A 23,144-nucleotide genomic window follows, 5' to 3' on the forward strand; every position below is an offset into this window, starting at 1 on the left:
TGGGCTCAGTGAGAGACACACCTCAGTGAAACTGAAGAGACACCAGTCTTCAACCTCGGTCTTCCATATGCACACAAACACATGTGTAACCGTATGTATACAATGTATACATACATACATACATACATGCAACACGCAGGAAAGAAAAGACCAAGTTACACAGCAATGACATGAGGAGGACTTTTTCATTATTGCCACCTCTTCAAGAATTCCCATAAAAGCACCCATGCAGATTAAAGGGCCATCATAGTTGAAAGTCCCCATTTGTTTCTGTCTGAAAGGACTGAGTTTTTCAGAGAATGGTCATCAATCGTTTAGCAAATGTCTACGGGCATTTAAAAAGTTAAGATTCAGCATGGGAAATGCAAAGAGACATTTTGTGACCAACTGTAGAATTTTCTTTTTTCCTTTCCCTTTGTTTACTGGGTGAAACTGGGGAGATTTATGGACCATTTCCCCTAGCTAAAATATTTCTGCTTCTTTGGTGAACTAAGCTCCTGGTATTAGGGTATTCCTGAATGAGTTGTTTCTTTGTTGGACTTTTATGTAGGTTAATATTTCAAAGCCATTGCTTCCAGGAATATTTTAATCATTACTGATTCTCAAATCCACATAGACCTACACTGTCCATAAATTTAGGAGTTGTTAGCTGAATCACATCTCAGAGGGCCTTAATGTGGCTGAGATTTTCCACGTTGTGTTAGTGAAAAGAACCGATATTTTTCGGAAATACTCATTAATTTCCCGAGGTAATGCAGTAATCTAATTAACTGACATGCCACAAAATACGTGGTGATCTCTAAACTCAAGACCACTTTATATGGGTCAGGGTTTTGTTTTTTATCAAAGTGCATTTTACTTACTTCCCTTAGAAGGTATTACTCAGCTGTTATTTTTTTTTAATGACCATGATCCTTCTGGTCTAAATGTTGAGAGCTAGAGAGACAAAATAAAGTAAAAAAAAAGTATGGTGTTCTGAGCTGACATTTCCTCTTGTCCTAGGAGACTGAAATGACGAGTGATCAAACTCATGCTGAGACCCTTCTCAGCATTTACTTTTTGTTATCTACCTCAACAAGGTCATATTAAAATACATAAAATATGACCTTAATTAGCCAGCCTAAGACATTAGGAATTTGGCTCCAACTCCAATACATACAAATGAGCTTCCCTTAATCAGAACTGTGCTAAGGCTCATGGCCCCTCTCTCTGCAGGAGAGTCCCTTTACAAGGGACAGTTAGCTAAACTTCTGAATAGAATTACTTCAGACACCAACTATTTGGTGTCTTTTAGTGACATGCAGTTTCTTCCTAGTCGGTGAGAAAACTGTAAAAACACAAAAGGAGTTGGGAATTGCATCCATTTGCTGGTGACAAATGCAGACTCTTATGAGACCCAAAGCCCAGTCTATACTCACTGAGAGTGCAGACCAGGTAGCTCTGGGGATGTATGTTAGGAAAAGCGTGTCCAAGAAGAATGAACATTTGAAAAATGTGAAGGCAAAACGGGGGCAGTGGGATGGAAAAGGAAATAATACATTGGGGACTCAGGACCAGCTTGTCGGGGTGGGGCGGGGGTCAGGGGGGAGTAAAAATCATGTTAGGACCCTGGGAACAAAGCTTAAAAGAGAGGTAAAGGCCAGATCACTGAAAGACAGAGATGATCCAGCCAAGGCCAGAGATGAATCTGGTAAGGGGCAGGAAATCATTTGGGTGTTTTGAATAGTGGAGCCTCTAATCTTGGTCTAGAAATACATTTTCTGAGAAGGAATTAGACAGACAGGACAGGACAGGACAGGACAGGACAGGACAGGACAGGACAGGACAGGACAGGTCAGGACAGGACAGGACAGGACAGGACAGGACAGGACAGGACAGGACAGGACAGGTCAGGACAGGACAGGACAGGACAGGACAGGACAGGTCAGGTCAGGTCAGGACAGGACAGGACAGGACAGGACAGGACAGGACAGGTCAGGATAGGATAGGACAGGACAGGACAGGACAGGACAGGACAGGACAGGACAGGACAGGACAGGACAGGTCAGGACAGGACAGGACAGGACAGGTCAGGATAGGACAGGACAGGACAGGACAAACTCAGTGACCAGAGAATATAGAATTAGGCCCCGGACAGTGAAGAAGGGAAGATATTGACAAGATAATGGGAATTATCCTTGGGAATTTAACAAAGGCCATGTGATGGGAGAGGGAGGGAGGCAGTGCTAAACCCGGGTTTCTATTTCACTTGATCTCTGCATGGGTGGATTATGGGAACACTGGTGAAGAGAGCTGGGAGAGCTGGTAATGAGGAAGGGACAGTTTGGAAAGAGACTGGTGAACTGTCCCTGATTGGAAGTTTTCTTCAGGAGTCACAGAGAGTATGACATAAGATGATAAAGGTCCACAAGAACCAGGGGTCAGAATACCCTACCCTACCCTCTCCTTCCTCCCTCCCTCCCCTCCCTCCCTCCCTCCCTCCCTCCCTCCCTCCCTCCCTCCCTCCCTCCCTCCCTTCCTTCCTTCCTTCCTTTCTTCCTTCCTTTTTTTTTTTTTTTCTTTCGAGACAGGGTTTCTCTGTATAGCCCTGGCTGTCCTGGAATTCACTTTGTAGACCAGGCTGGCCTCGAACTCAGAAATCCGCCTGCCTCTGCCTCCTGCGTGCTGGGATTAAAGACGTGCACCACCATGCCCGGCTACCCTGTGCCTCCTTAAGTGATTTTAGTGAAGTCTTGGAAGCAAGAGCTAAATGAAGGATAATTGAGAGATATAGAAACATGTCCATTTATACAGGGTAACAGGGATGAAAGGAATGAGATAGACAACTACACTGTGGGGTAAGGGGTAAGAAGTTAATGAAACGAATGAGAAATGGCACTCTACTCAAAATAATGCTGTTTCAGATTTGCTACTGTCTTTGAGGACCTCTGATGATAGCACAGACACTGTGTTAGGCATCTTATATGAATTAATTTTAATGCCATTTGGAATACAATCTGTGAAACAATGGGTAATAAGGTGAAAATTTTTGTGGAAGGAAAAACTGAATGTGAAAGCAGAAAGCAAGTGTAGACGGATAACAAGAGACACCAACTATCACCATATGTCTCTCTTGCAGTGACAGACATCTGCTACACAAAAACAGAGTCAGCTAAGGATAAGCTTAAGCCTGACACAGCCTATTTACTAACATTCAGAGTTCGTTGTATTATTTAGCTTTTAATATCATTGAGAAAAACATAATTGTCATTTACAGGAAAGAATAATTTAGATGAAACATCTTTGGGGGAGGGTATCAGATGATTTAGTCCTACAATATCTGAGATATGCAGTTATCTATTGCCTTTCAAGTCATGAAAGAAATTATGGGTACAGATAAACTAAAACCATACTTAAGTTAAAACAATCCAGCATAATTATCTGGAGACTAGATTTATGTCAGATAACTTACATTGGACATCTAAACTATAATGTTTTGGTTTGATATTACATTCAATTATTTACTAATAAGACAATATTAGGAACAAAAGGATGCCTTGAAATTTTAGGGGGTCGTAAACCAGGACAGTGTTAGAGTAGCCTGTCAGGGATGTTGGGCAAGTGAGAAGGGCTGGGTACTGAATTAAAGTACAGAGGATGAGGGAGGGAGGTGACTCAGTTGTAGATGCTGTGCAGCAGCACATGGGAAGGATGCTGCAACCACACAGGAGTGGGGGCTTGGCAAGTAGCTTGTAATGGGATATGCACTAAAAACCAGCAAAGTTTTAAGAGAGGTGGAGCTTGGGATTGTCTCTGTGGCTGCAGAAAGCCACAGAGACAATCAGCCACCAGACAACATCCAGGAAGATTCTGAGAGGCATAGAGAGAGGGTGGTGGTTCTGGTCCTTATTGCCTTATGCTTTCATTGCCTTTGGCCAATTCACAAGAAAAACAAAAAGCAACACACACACACATACACACACACACACACAAGCACACACACTCATGCACACACACACATGCACACACAGAGTCCTAAAATAATTCCAGCCATCTGAGCCAAGATGCCATGGAGAGTCCTAGCAAACAAGGGTGCCACTGAAGGAGGTTTCACCACCTCCCTGCAGCCCAAGGTCAGAGAGAGCTGATGAAGGCCAAGGAGTCAACCTGAGGACAATTGAGATGAGACTTGGGGGAATCAGGATTGCATGGTTTCTTATGACTGCTAGTTTGTATCAAATCTAAAAGGGTGAGATTAACTGTGCAAATAAACAGATGTTGGTTAATTAAAATGGAGTTTTAAATATCAGGATAGAAACAAACAGATGCAGGATTAAACCAACTAGAGCATTTTAGCTACGGGTGATTTAGATTATGTGAAATGCCTGCTTTTCTTCCAGTTAGAAAATTACTCTTTTGCACTGTGTATAATTCTATGAGGGCCCACGAGGAAGGTTATTAAGGTGACAAGACAAGCATGTGTCCAACTGTGATTGCTGTGTGCAGAGAAGCCACCCAGCCTCTTAACCTACTAGCCTTCTATTTCTCACAGTGGGAAGGAAATGGACCCAGGCACAAAGCCTCTGAAGTGGTGGCATAGACACTAGTCTTTCATGAGCATGGGCTGCCATCAATCCTGCTTATGAAAGTCCCCAGAAGTTGACAGTGGCTGCTGAGAACTGTTTATCCCCATGCAAGCTCTAGGCAATAATAATGGATAGATTTGAGTATTCATTTTGGAGAATTTTTTACATGCTCATGTTTTTTCATACTGCACTAAAAATCAAAAGAAACATATGAGGGGCCATGTGGAAATACAGAAAAGCATTTGGATTTTCAACAAGATTGAGTGCACATGAATACTTATAAGATGTCAATAATACATAGGTTTCCTTTTTGAATTCCACATTTTCCCTATGCATGAATTTATGTGTCTCTTTGTGTGTATATACATATATATATAATATAAATAATATTATTATATAAAGACCATAATATAAATGATCTTTTCAAAAGAAAAGACCATTTACTAAAACTTGAAATAAATGTACCCAGTATTTTTTTTCTTAATGCCAGAAGTCTATGTTTCTATTCAGAGCCGTGTTAATTCCATTTCCTGCATTATTCATAGCTTTACTTCTCCATTTCCTTGGCAATCCTTGTGGCGAATTTTTCACATTTTGTGACATCATGCACTCTCAGGTCTGCCCAACATTACCAGGAGCAGTGCCTCTCCGACTTACGTGGAAAACGCGTTGTTCTGTTTCTCGCACCGGATGCCTTTGCAGCTTAACCCCTTTGTTTCTTCATAGTAGAAGTACAGTTGATTTAGGCCATTTGCAAAAGCTAGCAGCACGAGGCAGTAGATGAATAAGAACTTCAGGATGTCCAGAAGCATCCTTCCCAGAGATATCTGCAGAGGCCCCAGGTGAGAATTGGCAGTGAACAGAGAGATCAGGCGGAGGGAACTGAAGATGTTTGCAATAGCAAATAATGCCTCTGCCACCAGGGTGGGGTGCCACATGTCCCATGATTCCCGTGGGTTCAGAGCACTGTACTGAAGAAACAGAAATGAAGGCAAAGTAAGCACACATGCTGACAGAATCAGATTCCGCTCTGCAGAGCTCTCTAGGGTCCACCTCAGACACTCTCTGGAAGGTGTATGCTTTAAGATGGCAGCAGCTAGAGTAAGCCATACAAAGACAGAAAGAAACCCATTAATTTATAACTCGTGAGCTTTAATTCTTGTGGCTGTATAGGCCCGTCCTTCTTATTTTGTTTATGTCAGTGTGTTAAAACTTTGACATGAGAATCAATTAGTTCTTGTCTGTTACCTCATAGTTTCTGTCTTCGTACAAAGAACACACCTTCGCTTATTCAACTGATCAGGTTCAACTTTTAGACTCTTGCTTAACATACTCATAGACCAGGACACAGACAGATACATCTAACTAACTAACTAACAGAAATCTTTAAGGGGATTAACATGAAGTACTGCAGGAATAGAGGGCAAAAGGCAAGAATGGATTGGGTCTCTGTGCTGTCAAAGCGTTCAGAGTCAAGAGGAGAGGTTATGCCTCATTTGCAGTTTTGCACCAGTTGGAGGTGACCTGATGCAGAAGCCACCATCATACTATAACAGAGTCTATTTCTACCCAGGAACTGACATACACAGAACCATCCTTAGTGAATGATCTTGGCTGTGACTGAAAGAATTACAATGGATAATCTTCGAAAGCATGAACAAGGCATTACCTTTGCCCTAATACAAGAATCCACACTGGACTCAGAGTCCAGCATGTCTGGTAGCTTTCATGGAATGACACTGTTCAGGTATCATCACAGTTACACAGCTACACACAGTCAGGTCTTTTTGACCCATATTACTGGGATTAATAGTGTTTTAATGGCAAACTACCATTAAAAGTTACAACGGCTCCTGGGAGACTCACAGATATCTCCCCAGGAGCCATCTACTTCCATTTTCTGGATAATAAACCCAGGGACTTTGTTCTCCTGAGAATATTTATTTTCTTAAGAAACTTGAAGTCTTTCTCTCCCCAGGGGAAGTCCGGCAGCTAGCTCAGCTGCATCCTGTAAATTCTGAGAATCATAATTTCCGATTTCCTTTCCTGTGGTATAATCCCCTTGTCCACTGGGCACATCTGACTCTCATCACATCCCCCACTGGGGAATTGGGACATGGGGACTGATGCTAAGATCACAATGTAAATCAATAATTTGTCTGTTTGATGATCCAGACACCTTGCTTCCTGTCAGAGAACAAGCAAAGACATAAACTGTAAGCAATTAGCACTTGAACTCATTCTTTGAAGTTTTGCTTTAAAATCTCCTCCTGCCATACACATACACATGGTCTTAGGCTTCCAAATAGGCATGGCAGTGCACACCTGCAATCCGCGCCCGAGACTCAGGGAGTGGGTTGTGATTTGGAGGGAGGGCAGCCTAAGCTCTTTGGTGAGGTCACGGTTAGCCTGGGGCTGCACAGTGAGCCTGTCTCAAAGCAGGAAGCAAACAGAAAAAGTGAGTAAATAAGCAAATCTATCAAAGCAATTTAAAAAGCTTTGCGAACCACAGAGTTCTTTAAATCTAGAGAGAATAAAGTATTTGGCCAGTGGGCATATTTTCTAAACCTATTGTTGGGTATTAACTCGTTAACTTGAAAATTTATTCTTGGTTCCAGTTCTTCCTTCTAGCCCACCACCATCATCCCCTTGAGCCTCAGCTTCCTGGTGGTGTGGATTCAGGATCCCCCTAGTTCTTCCTTGACACCCACCTCAGTCACTCCTCCAAGACCACCTCCATTGTTTTGTAACTCCCCAACAACCTACAGGGACCCTACAGGTGCTACCTTTGGCTAGGACCCAGGTAGGCCACCAGTGTTCCTCTTTTCTTCACTCACTCTGTTCTTTCTAAGGACCTCTTACTCCAGCCTCCTCCCAACCCCCTCCATCCCCTTCAGATGGGTTACCATTCATAGGCAGACCCAAAGTGTCTCTACTCTGCCTCTGTCTCCCTTTGTGGAGGAAGATAGGTGGTGGTTTGAATGAAAATGGCCTTCATGGGCTCATAAATTTTAATGCTTGGTCACCAGGGAATAACAGTATTTTAAGGGGTTGGGATGTGTGGCCTTGTAGGAGGAAGTGTGTCACTTGGGGTGGACTCTGGGGTTCCAGACGCCAAAGTGAGGCCCAGAGTCTGTCTCTCTCTCAGCCAGCCAAGCAGATTAGAATGTAACTCTCAGCTCCTTCTCCAGTACCATGTCTGCCTGTGTGCTGCCATGCTTCTCGCCATGATGATAAAGGACTAAATCTCTAACACTCCAAGCAATGTCTCAATGAATTGTTTTCCTTTTTATGAGTTTCTGGAGTCATGGTATCTCCTTACAGCAGTATAATACTGACTAAGACAAGACCAAAGTCATTTAAGAGACCTCCAGAGTCAGCCCCTTCCCCAACTCTAGTCTGCCATATACCCTACCCATTGTTTATATTGTACTCACCAGTACTGCTTGGAATCTGAAACTAGACTTCTAACCAGAATTTCAGATCTTGGAGCAATCAGAGACTGAGCCCCAAGACCCAGAGTGGTCCTAACACTGAAAAATAAGCCATCATTCTTCTGGTCCACAACCTGTCAGGGTTGGGTAATAGAAACCAAAGAACTGTACACACACCCAGTAAAGGTGAGACCAGATATCTACAGTGAGAACACTACAAGCATCATAACTGCAGATGACTAGATCCCAGCACAAAACACAAGCGCCAATACCCAGGACAGTATGCTTGCACCCACAGGCAAGCACCCCTATGCCAACATGCTCCAAGAAATAAGTCTAGCTCAATCTCAAGACAAGAACTCCAAAATAGCAATTATGAGTATGTTCAAGGATCTGAAAGAGGATATGAATAGATGACTCCATAAAGACTGCAAATGCCAGCAGATGAATATAATGACAATTCAAGATAGGAGAAGAATGTAACAAATAAATAGAATCACTAAAGAAAAGACACCTATATCCAAGGCTCTGGAAACATCTTAGAAGATAGAGTGCAAAGACTGTACGTGTCAGAAGACTAGGATATCTCTGTGAGACAGCATCTTCTGTACACGACAGAGAAGCTGCACCCATGATACCTCATCCACATGGTCACCTAAACGAGACCCATACAATGAAAACACCAGCTGACCTACCAATGTGGATGAGGAAAACCTCTCAAGGTCCCACCACTAGAAGAAGAGCTACAAGTAGCCAATGGCTGCTGAGACAGGGAGAATCAGTCTTCTCCAGGGAGCTGCCCTGATAGGTTATCCAATCCCAAGTGGTAAGCCCTATGTACACATACATATGAGCACCAGTAAGTGGACTCAGCCGGGTGTTTATGTGAGTGTGTGTGTGTTGTGTGTGTGTTATGTGTGTGTGTGAGACAAAAATCACTAAAGAAGAGGTCATGATTTTGAGAGAGAGTACAGGAGCAATTGGAATAAAGACAAGGAGGGTAGAAATAATATACAGTACTAATGTATGAAGTAAATTTACAAATAAAGTTTTAAAAATAAAATAAAATTAGTTATGTTGTGTATTTTAAACTCAACCCCCGGAGGAGCTTCTGTCTCACCTGCCCTTTAATGATAAGCTCGCTTTCCCAGTCTCTTCTTATTCATCAGTTCTCCCCAGATACCTCCCAGGGCTAACCCCAACTCAGACTTCAGGTTTAGCTCGAACTTCCCACCATCTCATCCCATTTCATACTCTGCTGGCAGGATGATTCTTTCCATTTTGAAACTTCAAATGTACAGACAGAAACCCAATAATAATAATCTTTTGATCCCTTGGTTTATGCCTCCGGATTTGAGATGATGGCATACTCAGCTTCCCAGCGTCCAATACCAAGCACCCCCTCATATCTCTCAATCTCATAACAATTTCCCCTCTTTCCTCCATTATCACAGTGACATAATGACTGTCCTAACTGCTTTTCCTTGTATCCAATCTCATTTATTCATTGCTACATTATCCTTTAAAGGAAAAATTGGCCATGCTAGGTATTAATATTCTCCTTGACTTCATTTTCTGGAGATGATGTTTTGAGTCCTTAAAAGCTTACAGATGAAGCCTGTACCTTGCCAGTAGCTTGGTACTTGATGCCCTGGACATACATACAGTACTTGTGATTCTCCTAAATTTTCAGTTTTGCTACATTCTCACCAAAAGGCTATTCCATAAATGCTTAGTCCTGACCATTAGTGTAAATTCTCCAATTCTGACTTTTCATCTGTTACTTATCTATGAGACCTATGATGGATACTGAAAGATGGTTAAATTCTGTCTTTAAGGTGCTCATTAATGATGAAAGGAGAAACCACCAAGCCACAGAATTAGGCAGTTATGATACCAACATTAATCAAACAATGTCCATTTTTCCTTTAAAAGGAGATAAGTGAACATCAGAATTCCAAAGGCTCAAGATGGTAGCCCAGTGTTGTAGAATAAACACCTCCCACCTGTCTAAGATAATCATGCACATTTCCCCACCCCATCAAGTAACTGTGTTTCGCTCTACTCCTACTGTGGTGTTATTTTCCTTATAGCCTTCCTTGCTGAAAAATGTAATTTTTCTAAGAGGACTTCTCTTTTTGTAGATATGAAGTTAGCCATGTGCTATGTGGTTCCTAGTGTCTCCTGAAGGAGCACAGTCCTCTGAATTTCTTCACAACTGAAGCTCTAATACAACATGAGAAGAGTCAGATATGTTTAAGGACATGGGTGATGCAGAATGTTAATCAGCTGTAGAAATGTGGGCTTCTGGATATAGCTGAGGGTTTGAGAACAGGAAGAAGAGCCTACGTATATCAGACCCAAGTCATGAAGTCTTGGCAGGCTGTTAAGAGCTGATGATGGATTGGATCATAATATTGGGTTATAAGTTCCTAGACTATAGAAACATATGCTAGTTCGTCTTCATGCCCTTTACAAGTTCATGCATATGCAAATAAGCTAAACTGTCAATCAACATGAGTAAAACTTTCAGGTGGATGTAATACGAAAATGGCTGTTGATCCAGAATGTCCTCCTAAGGCTCATTTGATAGACCACGACTCCAGCCTGGTGTTAATTGGAGATGACGAACCTTTCAGAGGTGGCTGTATCATTTAGGGAGACACCCTTGAGGGCAATGAGGGGATCCTGGTCCCTTCTTTGTTCCTTATTTTCCACTTATAGGTCGCTTGCTTGCTCCATCCTGCATTTCCCAACATATTACAGAAGTGCCAAGTGACCCTCAAACTGTGAGCCAAAGACCTTTTCTTTTTATAAGTTGATTGTCTCGGGTATTTGATATAGTAATGAAATCTACCTAGCACATTTGTCATAGGAGATTAAAGGGAAAAAATCATGTATTAATTTTAATGATTTTTTTACAAGATGGTCGTAGTCAGGGTTTCTATTCCTGCACAAACATCATGACCAAGAAGCAAGTTGGAGAGGAAAGGGTTTATTCAGCTTATACTTCCACACTGCTGTTCATCACCAAAGGAAGTCAGGACTGGAATTCAAGCAGGTAAGGAAACAGGAGCTGATGCAGAGGCCATGGAGGGATGTTACTTACTGGCTTGCTTCCACTGGCTTCCTCAGCCTGCTCTCTTATAGAACCTAAGACTACCAGCCCAGAGATGGTCCCACCCACAAGGGGCCTTTCCCCCTTGATCACTAATTGAGAAAATGCCCCACAGCTGGATCTCATGGAGGCATTTCCTCAGCTGAAGCTCCTTTCTCTGTGATAACTCCAGCTTGTGTCAAGTTGACACACAAAACCAGCCAGTACAAAGATGAAAATTTTTCTTTGTAAACATATGCAAATAAAATAGAAAAAAAAAGACAAGAGAAAGACATAAGGATTTCTTTACTAACAGATAATTCCAGAACAACTAGGCTTCAGCTACGCACAGAGCCCTGCTGTGAAACTGAAAGATGTCACAGACAATACTGTTTGAGGGGCTGACATCCTTCATAACGCAGGAGCAGCATTCTTTGTCCCCCATTAACTGATAGGGAATGACGTCGTACAGCCAGAACTGTTTATTAAAATAATGTAAAAACTCTACCACAGCTGTAAAAACAATTGTTCATATTCATAGTAACTTTGAGTATTGGAAAGTATTTAAGTTATACAGTCAAGAGTTAAGAGAGATTTAATCATACCTATCAAATGACTGATGCTAAACATGGGAGACAAATGTTGCATAGGAAATGCAGTGGGTTTTAACCCTATTTTTAAGTAGGAACAAGCCAGTCCCAATGAAGTGGAAATAAGATTAAAATTTGTGTCCTGGAGGTCAACAAGCTCTGTGTTTAAAAAAAAAAAACAAAAACAAAAACAAAACAAAAAAAACAAAACAAAAAGAAACAGCCATCCTATGAGGTATAAAAAGAATCAGAGCATGAAAGGAAGCACCATCAAACCTCATCAGCACAGAGGAAAGTGACGTGTGCTTTGTAATGCTGTTACTTTGTATATGCACACTGGTTAGTTTATGTCAACTTGACACAGTGAAAGTCATCAGGGAATAGGCAAATATCAGTTGAAGGATTTCCGTCATTAGATTGGCCCCGAGGCCCATCTGTGGGGCATATTTTTCCTTAATGACTGACATGGGGTGGTGCAGTCCACTGTGGTTTCTGCCACCTCCGTGCTGGTGGTCCTGGGTTGTATCAGAAAACCATTTGAACAAATTTTAGAGAGCAAGCCAGTAAGCAGCACCCCTGCATGGTTTCTGTGCCTGTTCCTGCCTCCAGGTATCTGCCTGAACTTCCTTCCATGATGGGCTATGAACCACAAGAGGAAATAAACCCTTTCCTCCACAGCTGCATTTGTTTTTGTTTTGTGTTTCTCACAGTGACAGGAGCCAAACTAGAACATTAAACAAAGTCAAAGCAAACATTTAATGTTTCTATGAGCTCCTTGCATTTTTAAAACATTCTATTAACTTTGATGATTATTACTGTTTTTTTTTTTTTTTGAAAAAGGATTTGGGATATTAAGTAGCTTGCTTCAAACAGTACAAGTAGAAAGTGGCATAATATACTAGTCGTAGTCATACTATGTCCAATCTTGGTTTCAAGGGCTGTGCTGTCATGTGGATCTTCAATGTTCCTCAAATGACCAACAGCTTGTGGTAATACTGGGGGGTTACAAAGTCTGTGTGAGATGAGGTTTATAAGGGTTTATACTGGGAGCATGTCCTCAAAGGAGACTAGTGTCCTCTCCTCTCTGTCTCTGTCTCTGTCTCTGTCCCTCCCTCCCCACCTCTCTTCCCATCCCCTTCCCTCATATGAAGGCTCAACTCGGCCATGGAAATGCACATAATGAATACTTGGGTTCTTACATATAAAGAATACCTATATCAGAAGGAGCATCATCATGATGTGAGTGAGAATTGCCTATCTTTACTTGAAGTGTGTTTTATGGTCATTGTATTTCAAAAATTTTTTGTTGATTCAGTTTTCAAAGTGTCTTCCTTAAACTACAAAACTTAGCAACAAAACCAAGTAACTCAATTTCTAAAGTGGGTAAATGACTTGAGTAGACATGTCTCAGAAGATGAAACCCAAATGGCCAATGAGCACCTGAAATAAAGTCCAGTCAATGTAAATCAAAAACAAAACAAGATGCCATTTCTTCAAATCAGGAGAGTTATTATTAAATAGGTCAAAACATAACAATCTGTGATAAATACGTAGACAAAAGGAGACTATTAAAACTGGGAGTCTAAACCAGTACTTCCATTAGGTAGAACAATATCTAAGGATCCTCACAAAACCAAAAACAGAGTGCCATAAAGATTCAAATCATTTTTAGAATAAGAAATGCTATCAAAATATCAAACCAATATATTTGTTAAGCTGATTCCTGATACATTTTTATTACACCCATAGATTAATGTGTATCTCACCTCTCATGAGAGAAGGCCCCTTTTGCAGTAGATAGAAATTAACACAGAGGCCCAGAAGGTATAGAGAATGACTGGAATTCTTGGCCCTAGATGGAAACTTCTATATCACACTCCTCCTCCCTAAGGACCAAGAATCATTGTGCAACCCAGAATGGTTGTGAGAGCAAGGGCTGGTGGGTGATATGATGAAACAGCGTCTTTCAGACACAGCAGGTCATTTGTACCTATGAACTCACACTGTTTGTGACAACATGCAGAAAGCAAGCTCAAGCCAGACAAATCCCACCATGGAGAGGGGAGATGGGCATAAAGTACTAACTGAAGAGCTACTGGATATCAATAGCTGCTGGAAGAGGGAGAGCCAGTTGTCTTTAAGGTTGTAGTCTCTGATTGGTCAGTTATGTTAAAGTGGAAGGGCATTCACCTAAGAATGTATGGGCAGCACATATTAGGAGAAAGAGAGGACACAAAGTTGTGTTGGGAGGGAGGTAGGGTAGATCTAGAAAGCACTAGGGGAAGTTATGAATAGGATCAAAATACATTGAACAAAATTCTCAAATAACTAATAAAAATGAGAAATAATGTCAAAGAGATATCTGGTCTCTTATGGCAGCACTATCTACAGCAGGCAATAGCAAAGCCAATTAATTGACTTACTAATTGGAGACTGGATAGACAGATAAAATGCAGCACATGTAAAAGGCGATGTTAACCATTAAATAAAATCATGTCTTTAAAGAAACATGATGGCACCAGAGATTTCTGCTAAATGAAATAAGCCAGACACAGAAGTCTGTTACACCCTGTTCTCTCATATATGTAGAGGCCAAGCATGAGTCTTGAAGGTCAGCACAGGGGACCAGTGGTCATCAAGGTGGCTAGAAAACAGTAGGGGCAATTGATATATGTAACAATAGTAATTGAAGAAGAGATCATGAATTTGCAGAATAGGGAGGCAAGGAAGTGTTGGAAAAGAGAGAGAAGGGGTAGATATGATGCGAATACAATAAGCATGCATGAAATTCTCAAAAAAGCAACCCTTAAATTTAAAACTAAGAAAAGAGTGGAGGGAGGAAGACACCAACCCACTCACAAAACCTTCAACCCAAAATTGGTCCTGCTTACAAGGCGGAAAGAGATAAAGATGGAACAGAAATTGAGGGGACAGCCAACCAATGACTGGCCCAGCTTAAGACCCATTCCATGTGAGAGAGTCCACCCCTAACACTATTAATGGTACTCAGCTATGCTTGCAGACAGAAGCCTAGCATAACTGTCTCCTGAGAGGAGCAGATGGAAACAGATGCAGAGACTCACAGCCAAATATCAGGCAGAACTCAGAGAGTCTTGTGGAAGAGTTGAGGGACAGGATTGAGAGAGTGAGAAGGGTCAAGGACATCAGAGGAAGACCTTCAGAGTCAGCTATCCTGGGCCCATGGGGGCTCACAGAGCCTGAAACAACAACAAAAAAAGCATTCAGGGGCTGGACCTAGGCCACCTACACATTTGTAGCAGATGTGCAGCCTGGTCTTCATGTGAGTACCTTAATAATTGGAGCGGGGGCTGTCTCTGACTCTGTTGCCATTGGATTTTCTTCCCCTAGCTGGTCAGGCCTTAGTGGGAGAGGATGCACTTAGTCCTGTTGGGACTTGATGTCCTAGGGCAGGGTGGTACTCCAGGGGTGCTTCCCCTTCACTGGGAATGATTGGGGAGAGGGATTTGTGGATAGGATTGGGAGGGAAAGAGGAAGGCTGCAGCCTGAATGTAAAATGAATATATAAGTAAATTATTGAAGACAAAGAGAAGGAGGAGGAGAAAGAGGAAGAGTAGGAGAAAAATAGAGAGAAAAGGAGCTTGGGGAGATTAATAATGGGTTCCAAAGTACAAACTGTCTGATCCTGTATTGAAGGCTCAACTCTTAGAACTACTATAATGCTAAATAAACACACACATCATACACACATAATATATATGTGAAGAGAAGGATTGTCTGCTCTAAATAGAAATGATAAAGATGTAAATAGTAATTACCCTGATCTAATCAGTATATATTCTAGACATATGTTAAAATAACAAAATATAATACTGCATTCCATACATTTGTATAAGTGTGACATTGATAATGACTTTTTTACAATCCCAAACAATAACAAAAAGATGACAAATTTGTTTTTCATAAGACTGATAGAAATAGTGTTTTTTCAGTATTTTGCTGAATATTGGCATCATTTTAATTGAACAATAGCTAGAAACTGTAAGGTCCCCAAATTTGGGCAGCTTTGTTCCTACGACACATGAATATTCGAGAATAAGAACATTGTTTAGAGCTACACTGAGTGCATAGGAATTCTCACTATGCTATTTTTATTTTGTTTTAGATGATAAATTGCATGTATTATTCATGTGGCAACCAATCAGAATCTATTCTTTATTCTTCCTAAATCAATTCACTAATCATTTTTGTAACAAATTGTGTTTTAAAGGAGACAAAAAGGAAGAGACAAAATAAAAGTAGGCAAAGGCAAAATATCATACTTTAGTTTGAAACAAGTCTTTCAAAAGTATGAAAATCTCAGCTGTCATTGCAGAACTAAATACTTTATGTAAATTATGTAGCTGTGCTGAGGCCTGGTGCACCCACTGAGGGGTGTGTGAGATTTCAGACAGACAGTATCATGATGAACAGGACAAAGACAAAGAAATTCTGTTCTGTTCTAATCACACCAAACTGTTAGAGCAAGTTGAAATAATCATATCAATGCTTTTGAAGGGTAATATTTTGATTTGCCTATGAAAACGTGTCTGTTTGTTACATCTTGTAAAAATCGGTTTGTGGGTTGTTTAAAACTAAGTGGTGTTTGAAGAAGAATTTCTTTAGAATTAGTTATTACTAGAGTTAAGGGACTGTTTCATTTCGAGGCAGTCATGTTAATTAGCAGACAGACAATACAGTGGCAGCTTTGATGTGCTTATAACAGCAATTCTAGGACATCCATTGTTTCTGTATTTCAGCCTTATAAATAAAATAAGAGGCTGATAAATACCATACATAAGGATCTATTAATAAAAATTAATAGCAACTGAAGTTGTACTCTTAAGAATTAGATATATGTATGCATCATTAAAGGAAAATTACCTTCACAAATGCGACAATCTTCAAGGAAATTGTTGCCAAATACAAGGAGTTCATCACAAAGTCCATTAGATTCCACCAGTCATGGATGTAATCCTGGAGTCCGCCATCCCACATCTGTTTAATCTCTCCCCATATAAAACCTGCAATTATAGAGAGATTCACCGTAAGTGGGACTTTCAATCTAGTGACTTTCACTAACAAAGGCTATATGCAACAAAGTAATCACAGATAGAGAAGCCATGGACTGTATATGTTAGACACAGTAACTCTTTTATAGGTAAGAATACTGAGTCTCAAACATCTCTTAAGACAGAGGACATTAAGCTAATTCTAGAAGATTTTGTTAGCTCATTATTAATTAATTAATTTATTCATTTGATACATTAATTTAAAAGTTATAATGTTTGGGGCTGTGGAGGTAAATCAGCAAGAGCATTCTCGCAAGAGAATCCACCTGGTGGCTAAAACAGTCTACCTAGGCCCACTCCTCTGTTTTGTTTTATTTTTTTCTATTTGAGATTATAATTCTACTTATCTAGTTTATTCTTTCCTTTTCTCTACACAAACCTTTTCATATATCCCTCTTTGCTCTTTCAAACTCATAATCTCTTTATTCATTAGTTATTGTTATATAAATATACATATAGGTGTACAATGTTACTTGTAGGTGTGTTTTCAGGACTGGTTATTTGGTATTGGACAATCAGTGGTTCTTCCTCCGGAAGATTGCTTCTCCCATTCCCAGCAGTCCTTAATTGCTTGTGACTGTGTAGGGGCCCCATGGGCTTTCCACATCTACTTTAGCATATCTATGGGTATCATGCTTGTTTAGCTCATTTGCCCTTATGCCCACTCATTAGTTGAGCCTTCACCCACCATCAAGGAAACTTCTCTTCACAACACATGGAGCCCATGACCAGAAAGCCATAACCAATCAAAATGCAGAGTTGTGGATCCCAGCACCAATGCTCAGGGAATATTGTAGAAGAGGGGCAGAAATATTCTAAGATCAAGGGGTTTGCTGTGAGCCTGTGTCTCCTGGTAAAGTCAGAAGCTACACCCATAAAACCTCAAAAATTCTTTCTCTAGTTGCAGGGGATCCACCATCCACTTCTGGACTCAGAAGGCACTTCCAGGACATGGGATATTTACACACGTGCACACAAAATACACATCCAAATAAGATAAAAATCATAGTAAAGTCTTTAAAAAGTTTACATTTTTAATTTCTCTGTAACGACGTATTCTTCATTAGGAATGTCATAGAATGTTCTTACAAGCATGTTTTGGATTATATTTTTCTCCTAAGTCAAATAACTTAAAAATGGATGGAAAAATAGTTTATCTGAAATAAAAATAAAGTGAACGTTTATTACGTGATCAAAGAATCTAACTTTGATTCTCTATGCTGGTGCTTTGAGAGGTCAACTATCAATCTGTGAGAATGCATGCTTACAGCATCCCTGCCAATTTACTGAGTACCACATACAGGACAATAACCTCAGTCCCACATCCAGGGTCAATAGAAATTCTTCTTTTATATAACCAGTTTTTTTAAATATACAATTTATTATTGCTTTATGCCGATTGTTCTTTTACCTGAATGTATGTCTCTGTATGAGGGTGTCAGAAGCCCTATAGCTGAAGTCACAGACAGGTGTGGGTTGTCATGTGGGTCTCAGGAATTGAACCCCGGTCCTCTGGAAGAGCAGTCAGTGCTCTTAACTGCTGAGCCATCTTTCTAGCCCTTTCTCTTTCCTTTTCTAGTAGAAACTATGACATTGTATAATTCTCAGGAATACTTATAAAGTATTTATATAGGTCACTATTTTATTCCCATAATCTTATTAAAATAATGAGCAACTATTTTTAGAGCGTAATGAGAGCTTTCAAGTGATCTAGCACTATGAAATATTAAAGAGATAAATTTATTTATTACAACTGCATTCATCAAAATAAATGGGACTCATGTATAATAATGGTAGCCTGAAATGCCACATGTAAAATACCACATTTGATAGCAGCTGAGAATACAGGAAGTTGAAAAGATTATAATTGCTTTTTACTAAATGCAAGAAAAAGTCAGATTAACTATAAATATCATAACTTGTCACATCCTCATAAGGAATGTAAGAAATGAAGAGCTGTCAGATTCATAGAGAAGCTTGCCACTCTTCCAGTCTCCTGTAAGAACAAGAACACAGGGCCAGGGAGATGGCTTAGCTCATAAAAGTGTTTGCGTTTGAGCTAGATGGTGAGTTTAGTTCCTGTAATCTATGTAAATGCTGTGATGTGATAGAATGTGTCTGTGATCCCAGGGAACCCATGGCAAGATGAGAGTCAGAGATGGATTACTGAGAAGCTCATGGGTCAGCTCATCTGAAGTGTGAAAGAGACCCTGCCTCAAAAATAAGGTAGAAGACAGGAACTGAGACCCTCTGCATTCTACTCCATGCCTCCCACTCTGACTCAAAGGGAGATTAGATTAGGGACCTGGGACTGCAATGGTTCTTAGTGTGGGCAAGGCACAGACCTGATCCAGGCATTTCTCATATAAGGAACAAACTGTTTATGTAGCCCAAAGAAGAGGTAAGACATAGTCCTGGGTGTCAGGGTATAAGATCACCCAGTGTCATAGATTATGCCTGGGAGGGGATCAGGAAACTGTCCCTGCAAAGTCTGAGAGCCATAGAGTGAAGGCGAGCACCACAGACCTCAAACCGTGGAACTCACCCAGAGGCCCCACTGTGACTCTGGGTTGGAACAACAATGCCCTCCTGCTCCCAATGTTAGCACTAACATCCTAACTAGATTACCCTCTGAGACTTTCTGCATAATGTGATCCCCTGAGAGGTGGGATCATAGCTGACATTTTGAAGAAAGGATAAACACAGAACTGAATAAGATATGATTCATACACTGGATTTCAGAACTGGTAGGAAACCTAGAGTTTATTTCATATAATGAAGAAAAGCCATTGGAACACGTGACGACACTCTCCTTTTGCATACAGAAGGTATTTTTTTCATAATACAGTGGCAGGTTCTTGAAGTCCAGCCTATGGCCAGTATACACTGGAAAGACACAGCACAAAGAATTAGTGTGCCATACAGCTGGGTTACTAGTTAATGGGGACATGAGGGTTGGATTTGAGTCTCCAAATGTGATGGCCAGGGCAACAATTTCTTACGGGACAGATCCTTCAATGCACACTATTTTGTTGTATGTAAAATTGTGCCAATCCCCAGAGCTCAGAAGATATGCATTTGAAACCATTGATTGGCTGTGTGTTTTCCATTAGCTTTCAGTAGAATACAGAGAGATGAGAACTGTTATATCAGTTAGATGGGTGTGGTACCAGGCAACACTGGGGTTCCATGACTGTCTTAGTCAGGATTTCTATTCCTGCACAAACATCATGACCAAGAAGCAAGTTGGGGAGGAAAGGGTTTATTCAGCTTACACTTCCATACTGCTGTTCATCACCAAGGAAATCAGGACTGGAACTCAAGGAGGTCAAAAAGCAGGAGCTGATGCAGAGGCCATGGAGGGATATTCTTTACTGGCTTGCTTCCACTGCCTTCCTCAGCCTGCTCTCTTATAGAACCCAAGACTACCAGCCCCGGGGAATGTTCCCACCCACAAGGAGCCTTTCCCCCCTTGATCACTAATTGAGAAAATGCCCCACAGCTGGATCTCATGGAGGCATTTCCCCAGCTGAAGCTTCTTTCTCTGTGATAACTCCAGCTTGTGTCAAGTTGACACAAAACTAGCCAGCACAATGACTTTCAATTAAAAGATTCTACCACAACTGCAAAAGATTTACAAGCATTGTTTCTTACCACTGATACTACTACAACGTTTGGTTGTTAAAATAGCTGATTAAGATCTGTCATCCACAAATAGACCCAGACTTGATCTGCCCCAGAAAGGGTAAACCAGATAGATCTTTGACAGGCTAAGAATGAAAATATAGCTTCTGGCCAAACGTGAAGAATTCTCTGCAAGTTGTGTTGCTCTAAAACTGACGAAAACAGACATTCTACCCTTTGAGTCTATTATGCCTTTCAGTGACAAAGTATGGCAACCCAGTCCATGTATTTCTCTAGAGAGGAGCACTAGTTCAGCTTCTCTTCATGCATTTGTGATTCCATCATTTGGGTTTGTATGTATTATTATCAAATGTAAGAGATCTTAAAGGACTTGCACAGCAATCAGGGCATTGATGTCGAAGGGCAGAGAAGGCCCCTTGACAGGCAGTGAGAGAAGCAGTTATAAACCACCATCTGGGTTCCCAGAACTGAACCTGGGTCCTCTGCAAGGCCATCCAGTGTTCCTAACCTCTGCACATCTATCTCTTCAGCCCTGGAATGCTTTTTACTTTTCAAACCCTAGGTTGGAGTATCACCTCATAAATGTCCTCCTCGTCACACACCTGCTTGATGGCTGTTGACTTTTAGTCTGCTGTAAGCATGTTAGTGAAATGCCAAGTTTTATCTCTTCTGGCAACAGCCACCGCATTTTTGAACAAGCAAGCCATTAAAAAACCGAGAGGGTGCTAGTACAAACTGAGATGCATCCAGAGAGTTAACTGTTCATGGAAACAGGAAAAAAACAGGAGAGAACAAAGCTTCGGGGAACTTCTGTCACAATGTGTTTGTCCTGTTCCCACAATGGAACATTTCAACATTGCGTTCTCTCTCTCTGTCTGTCTGTGTGTATTTATATACAGATGACACAATTTCTCAGGCCTGTGGTAGAAACCTTGCTACAGGCCTTGAAGCCAAGCGTCTGCACTCGGGATGGAAAGAGCCCAAGGGGAATGGGTCCCGGAAGTCACTTTCAAACGTGCTCTGGGGGTCTGGATGTTTGTCCTTTTTGTTCTTTCTTTCTTTCTTTCTTTCTTTCTTTCTTTCTTTCTTTCTTTCTTTCTTTCTTTCTTTCTTTCTTTCTTTTTCTTTCTTTCTTTCTTTCTTTCTTTCTTTCTTTCTTTCTTTCTTTCTTCCTTTCTTCCTTTCTTCCTTTCTTCCTTTCTTCTTCCTTTCTTCCTTCCTTCCTTCCTTCCTTCCTTCCTTTCTTTCTTTCTTTCTTTCTTTCTTTCTTTCTTTCTTTCTTTCTTTCTTTCTTTCTTTCTTTCTTTCTTTCTTTCTTTTAACCTCTCCCAGGGCTGTTCATTCAGGAATGCTTGAGCATTCTGAACATGGTTGTGAGGTAATGGAGGTAAGGGAGAAGACCGTCTCTGATTTCACTCTCATCTGTCAGTCCAGGTTTCAGGCTTTGGGGTATATACTGTATCACTGGGAGGGATCCTTGGCCTTGCCCTCTCTTGCTGTGGCTATTACACAGATAGCAATCAGCAGCCCCAAACAAAGAGCAGGGCACCTTTTCACCAGAGTAATCCCCAAGGGCTTGTTCAAGGCCCAGAGCTGTCCAGGCTGACCTCTATAGCCTCTTTACTGAAGACAGAGTTACACCGTAGCTGCACCGTGAGACATCAAATCAGCAAAGATAAAAAGAACACAAAGAATTCCTCATGGCTGGAAGTTCCCTTTGCTTTTCGAATCAGGGAATTGAAACACGTCTCTGGGCTCAGAAGCCTGTCTCTGTCAAAAATCATTGTATTACTAGAAGTTATTTTACTTAATGGAGAGTATTGTGATACCAGATCCCCCAAGAGACACCAAGTTAAGGGCAGCTGGTAGGGTGCTGGGATATATTTAAAACCTCAGTGGAGTGGAAGATGAAAGCCTGCCAAACTCCCTTTCTGAAGGCAGTTTGCAGGAAGCTATAGATGACCTCCTGTTGGCAGGTTGCTGACCGATCTGAGGATACTTTCTGCTATCCCACACTTGCTCCTCCCTTGCCACACTCCACAAAGGAAACACTGGAAGAGGAGATAAGAAAGCTGCATTATTCTGACTACAGTTTTTGCTCCTTTATGGAGGAGTTAAATATCAGAGAGGGATGAGAGTGACTACCTCTCAGTGCTTCCTTAATTCAAATGAGGGGATGCCAAGAAAAGCCCTGAAGCCTGAGGATTATACAGCAAGAAGAAACTAGTAGTCCACACTCCCTGCGGAGGCATCTTCTCAACAGTTAACTAGTATACCTCTCCCTTGGTCTGGTTCAACATGGAAAAGGGAAAACCAGGCAGTTTGAAAATGGGGCAGCTGGTGGCAGCCTGAACGCTTACTCTTCTGTGTCTGGGTTTGCAGTACTTGTTAAGTCCATGCACGGTGCAGGAAAAGCTGTGCATGACTCTTCTTGCCAAACTCAAGACTTGTGAGGATCATAGAAGACCACAGAGATTAACTAACTGCAGGGAACACGGTGGTTGAGGGACTGTAAGGTGACAGAGCTGAATCTGATCCTGAGAACTTTCTAGTGCTTGGGCACAATAGTGCAGCACATCCCAGGAATGTCACCATATTCATTCCTGACACAGGTACTTAGTGATTCCCAGAAAGCAGGACATCTGGGAAGAGCTATGGCCTGGGTGCTGGTTGGTTAATGAAGACCCAACTTCTGCTGTCAGCTGTCTTCCCTAAGGCAGCAG

The 23,144-nt window shown here is 41.2% G+C and overlaps 1 protein-coding gene across 3 annotated transcripts in view; it reads right to left on the reverse strand.

Moving 5' to 3' along the window:
• Window positions 1–23,144, reverse strand: part of Trpc4 (transient receptor potential cation channel subfamily C member 4) — a 174,617-nt gene that overhangs the window by 21,687 nt on the left and 129,786 nt on the right. For all 3 annotated transcript variants that reach the window (XM_029475583.2, XM_029475582.2, XM_029475584.2), the window contains 2 exons: window positions 16,589–16,728; window positions 5,223–5,536 (listed from right to left, as the gene is read on the reverse strand). In XM_029475583.2, coding sequence (XP_029331443.1) covers window positions 5,223–5,536; window positions 16,589–16,728 — 454 coding nt within the window. The remainder of the gene's footprint in view (window positions 1–5,222; window positions 5,537–16,588; window positions 16,729–23,144) is intronic.

Source organism: Mus caroli, unplaced genomic scaffold (genome assembly GCF_978045245.1).
Source record: "Mus caroli unplaced genomic scaffold, Mus_caroli_1 scaffold_3, whole genome shotgun sequence".
NCBI lineage: Eukaryota > Metazoa > Chordata > Mammalia > Rodentia > Muridae > Mus > Mus caroli.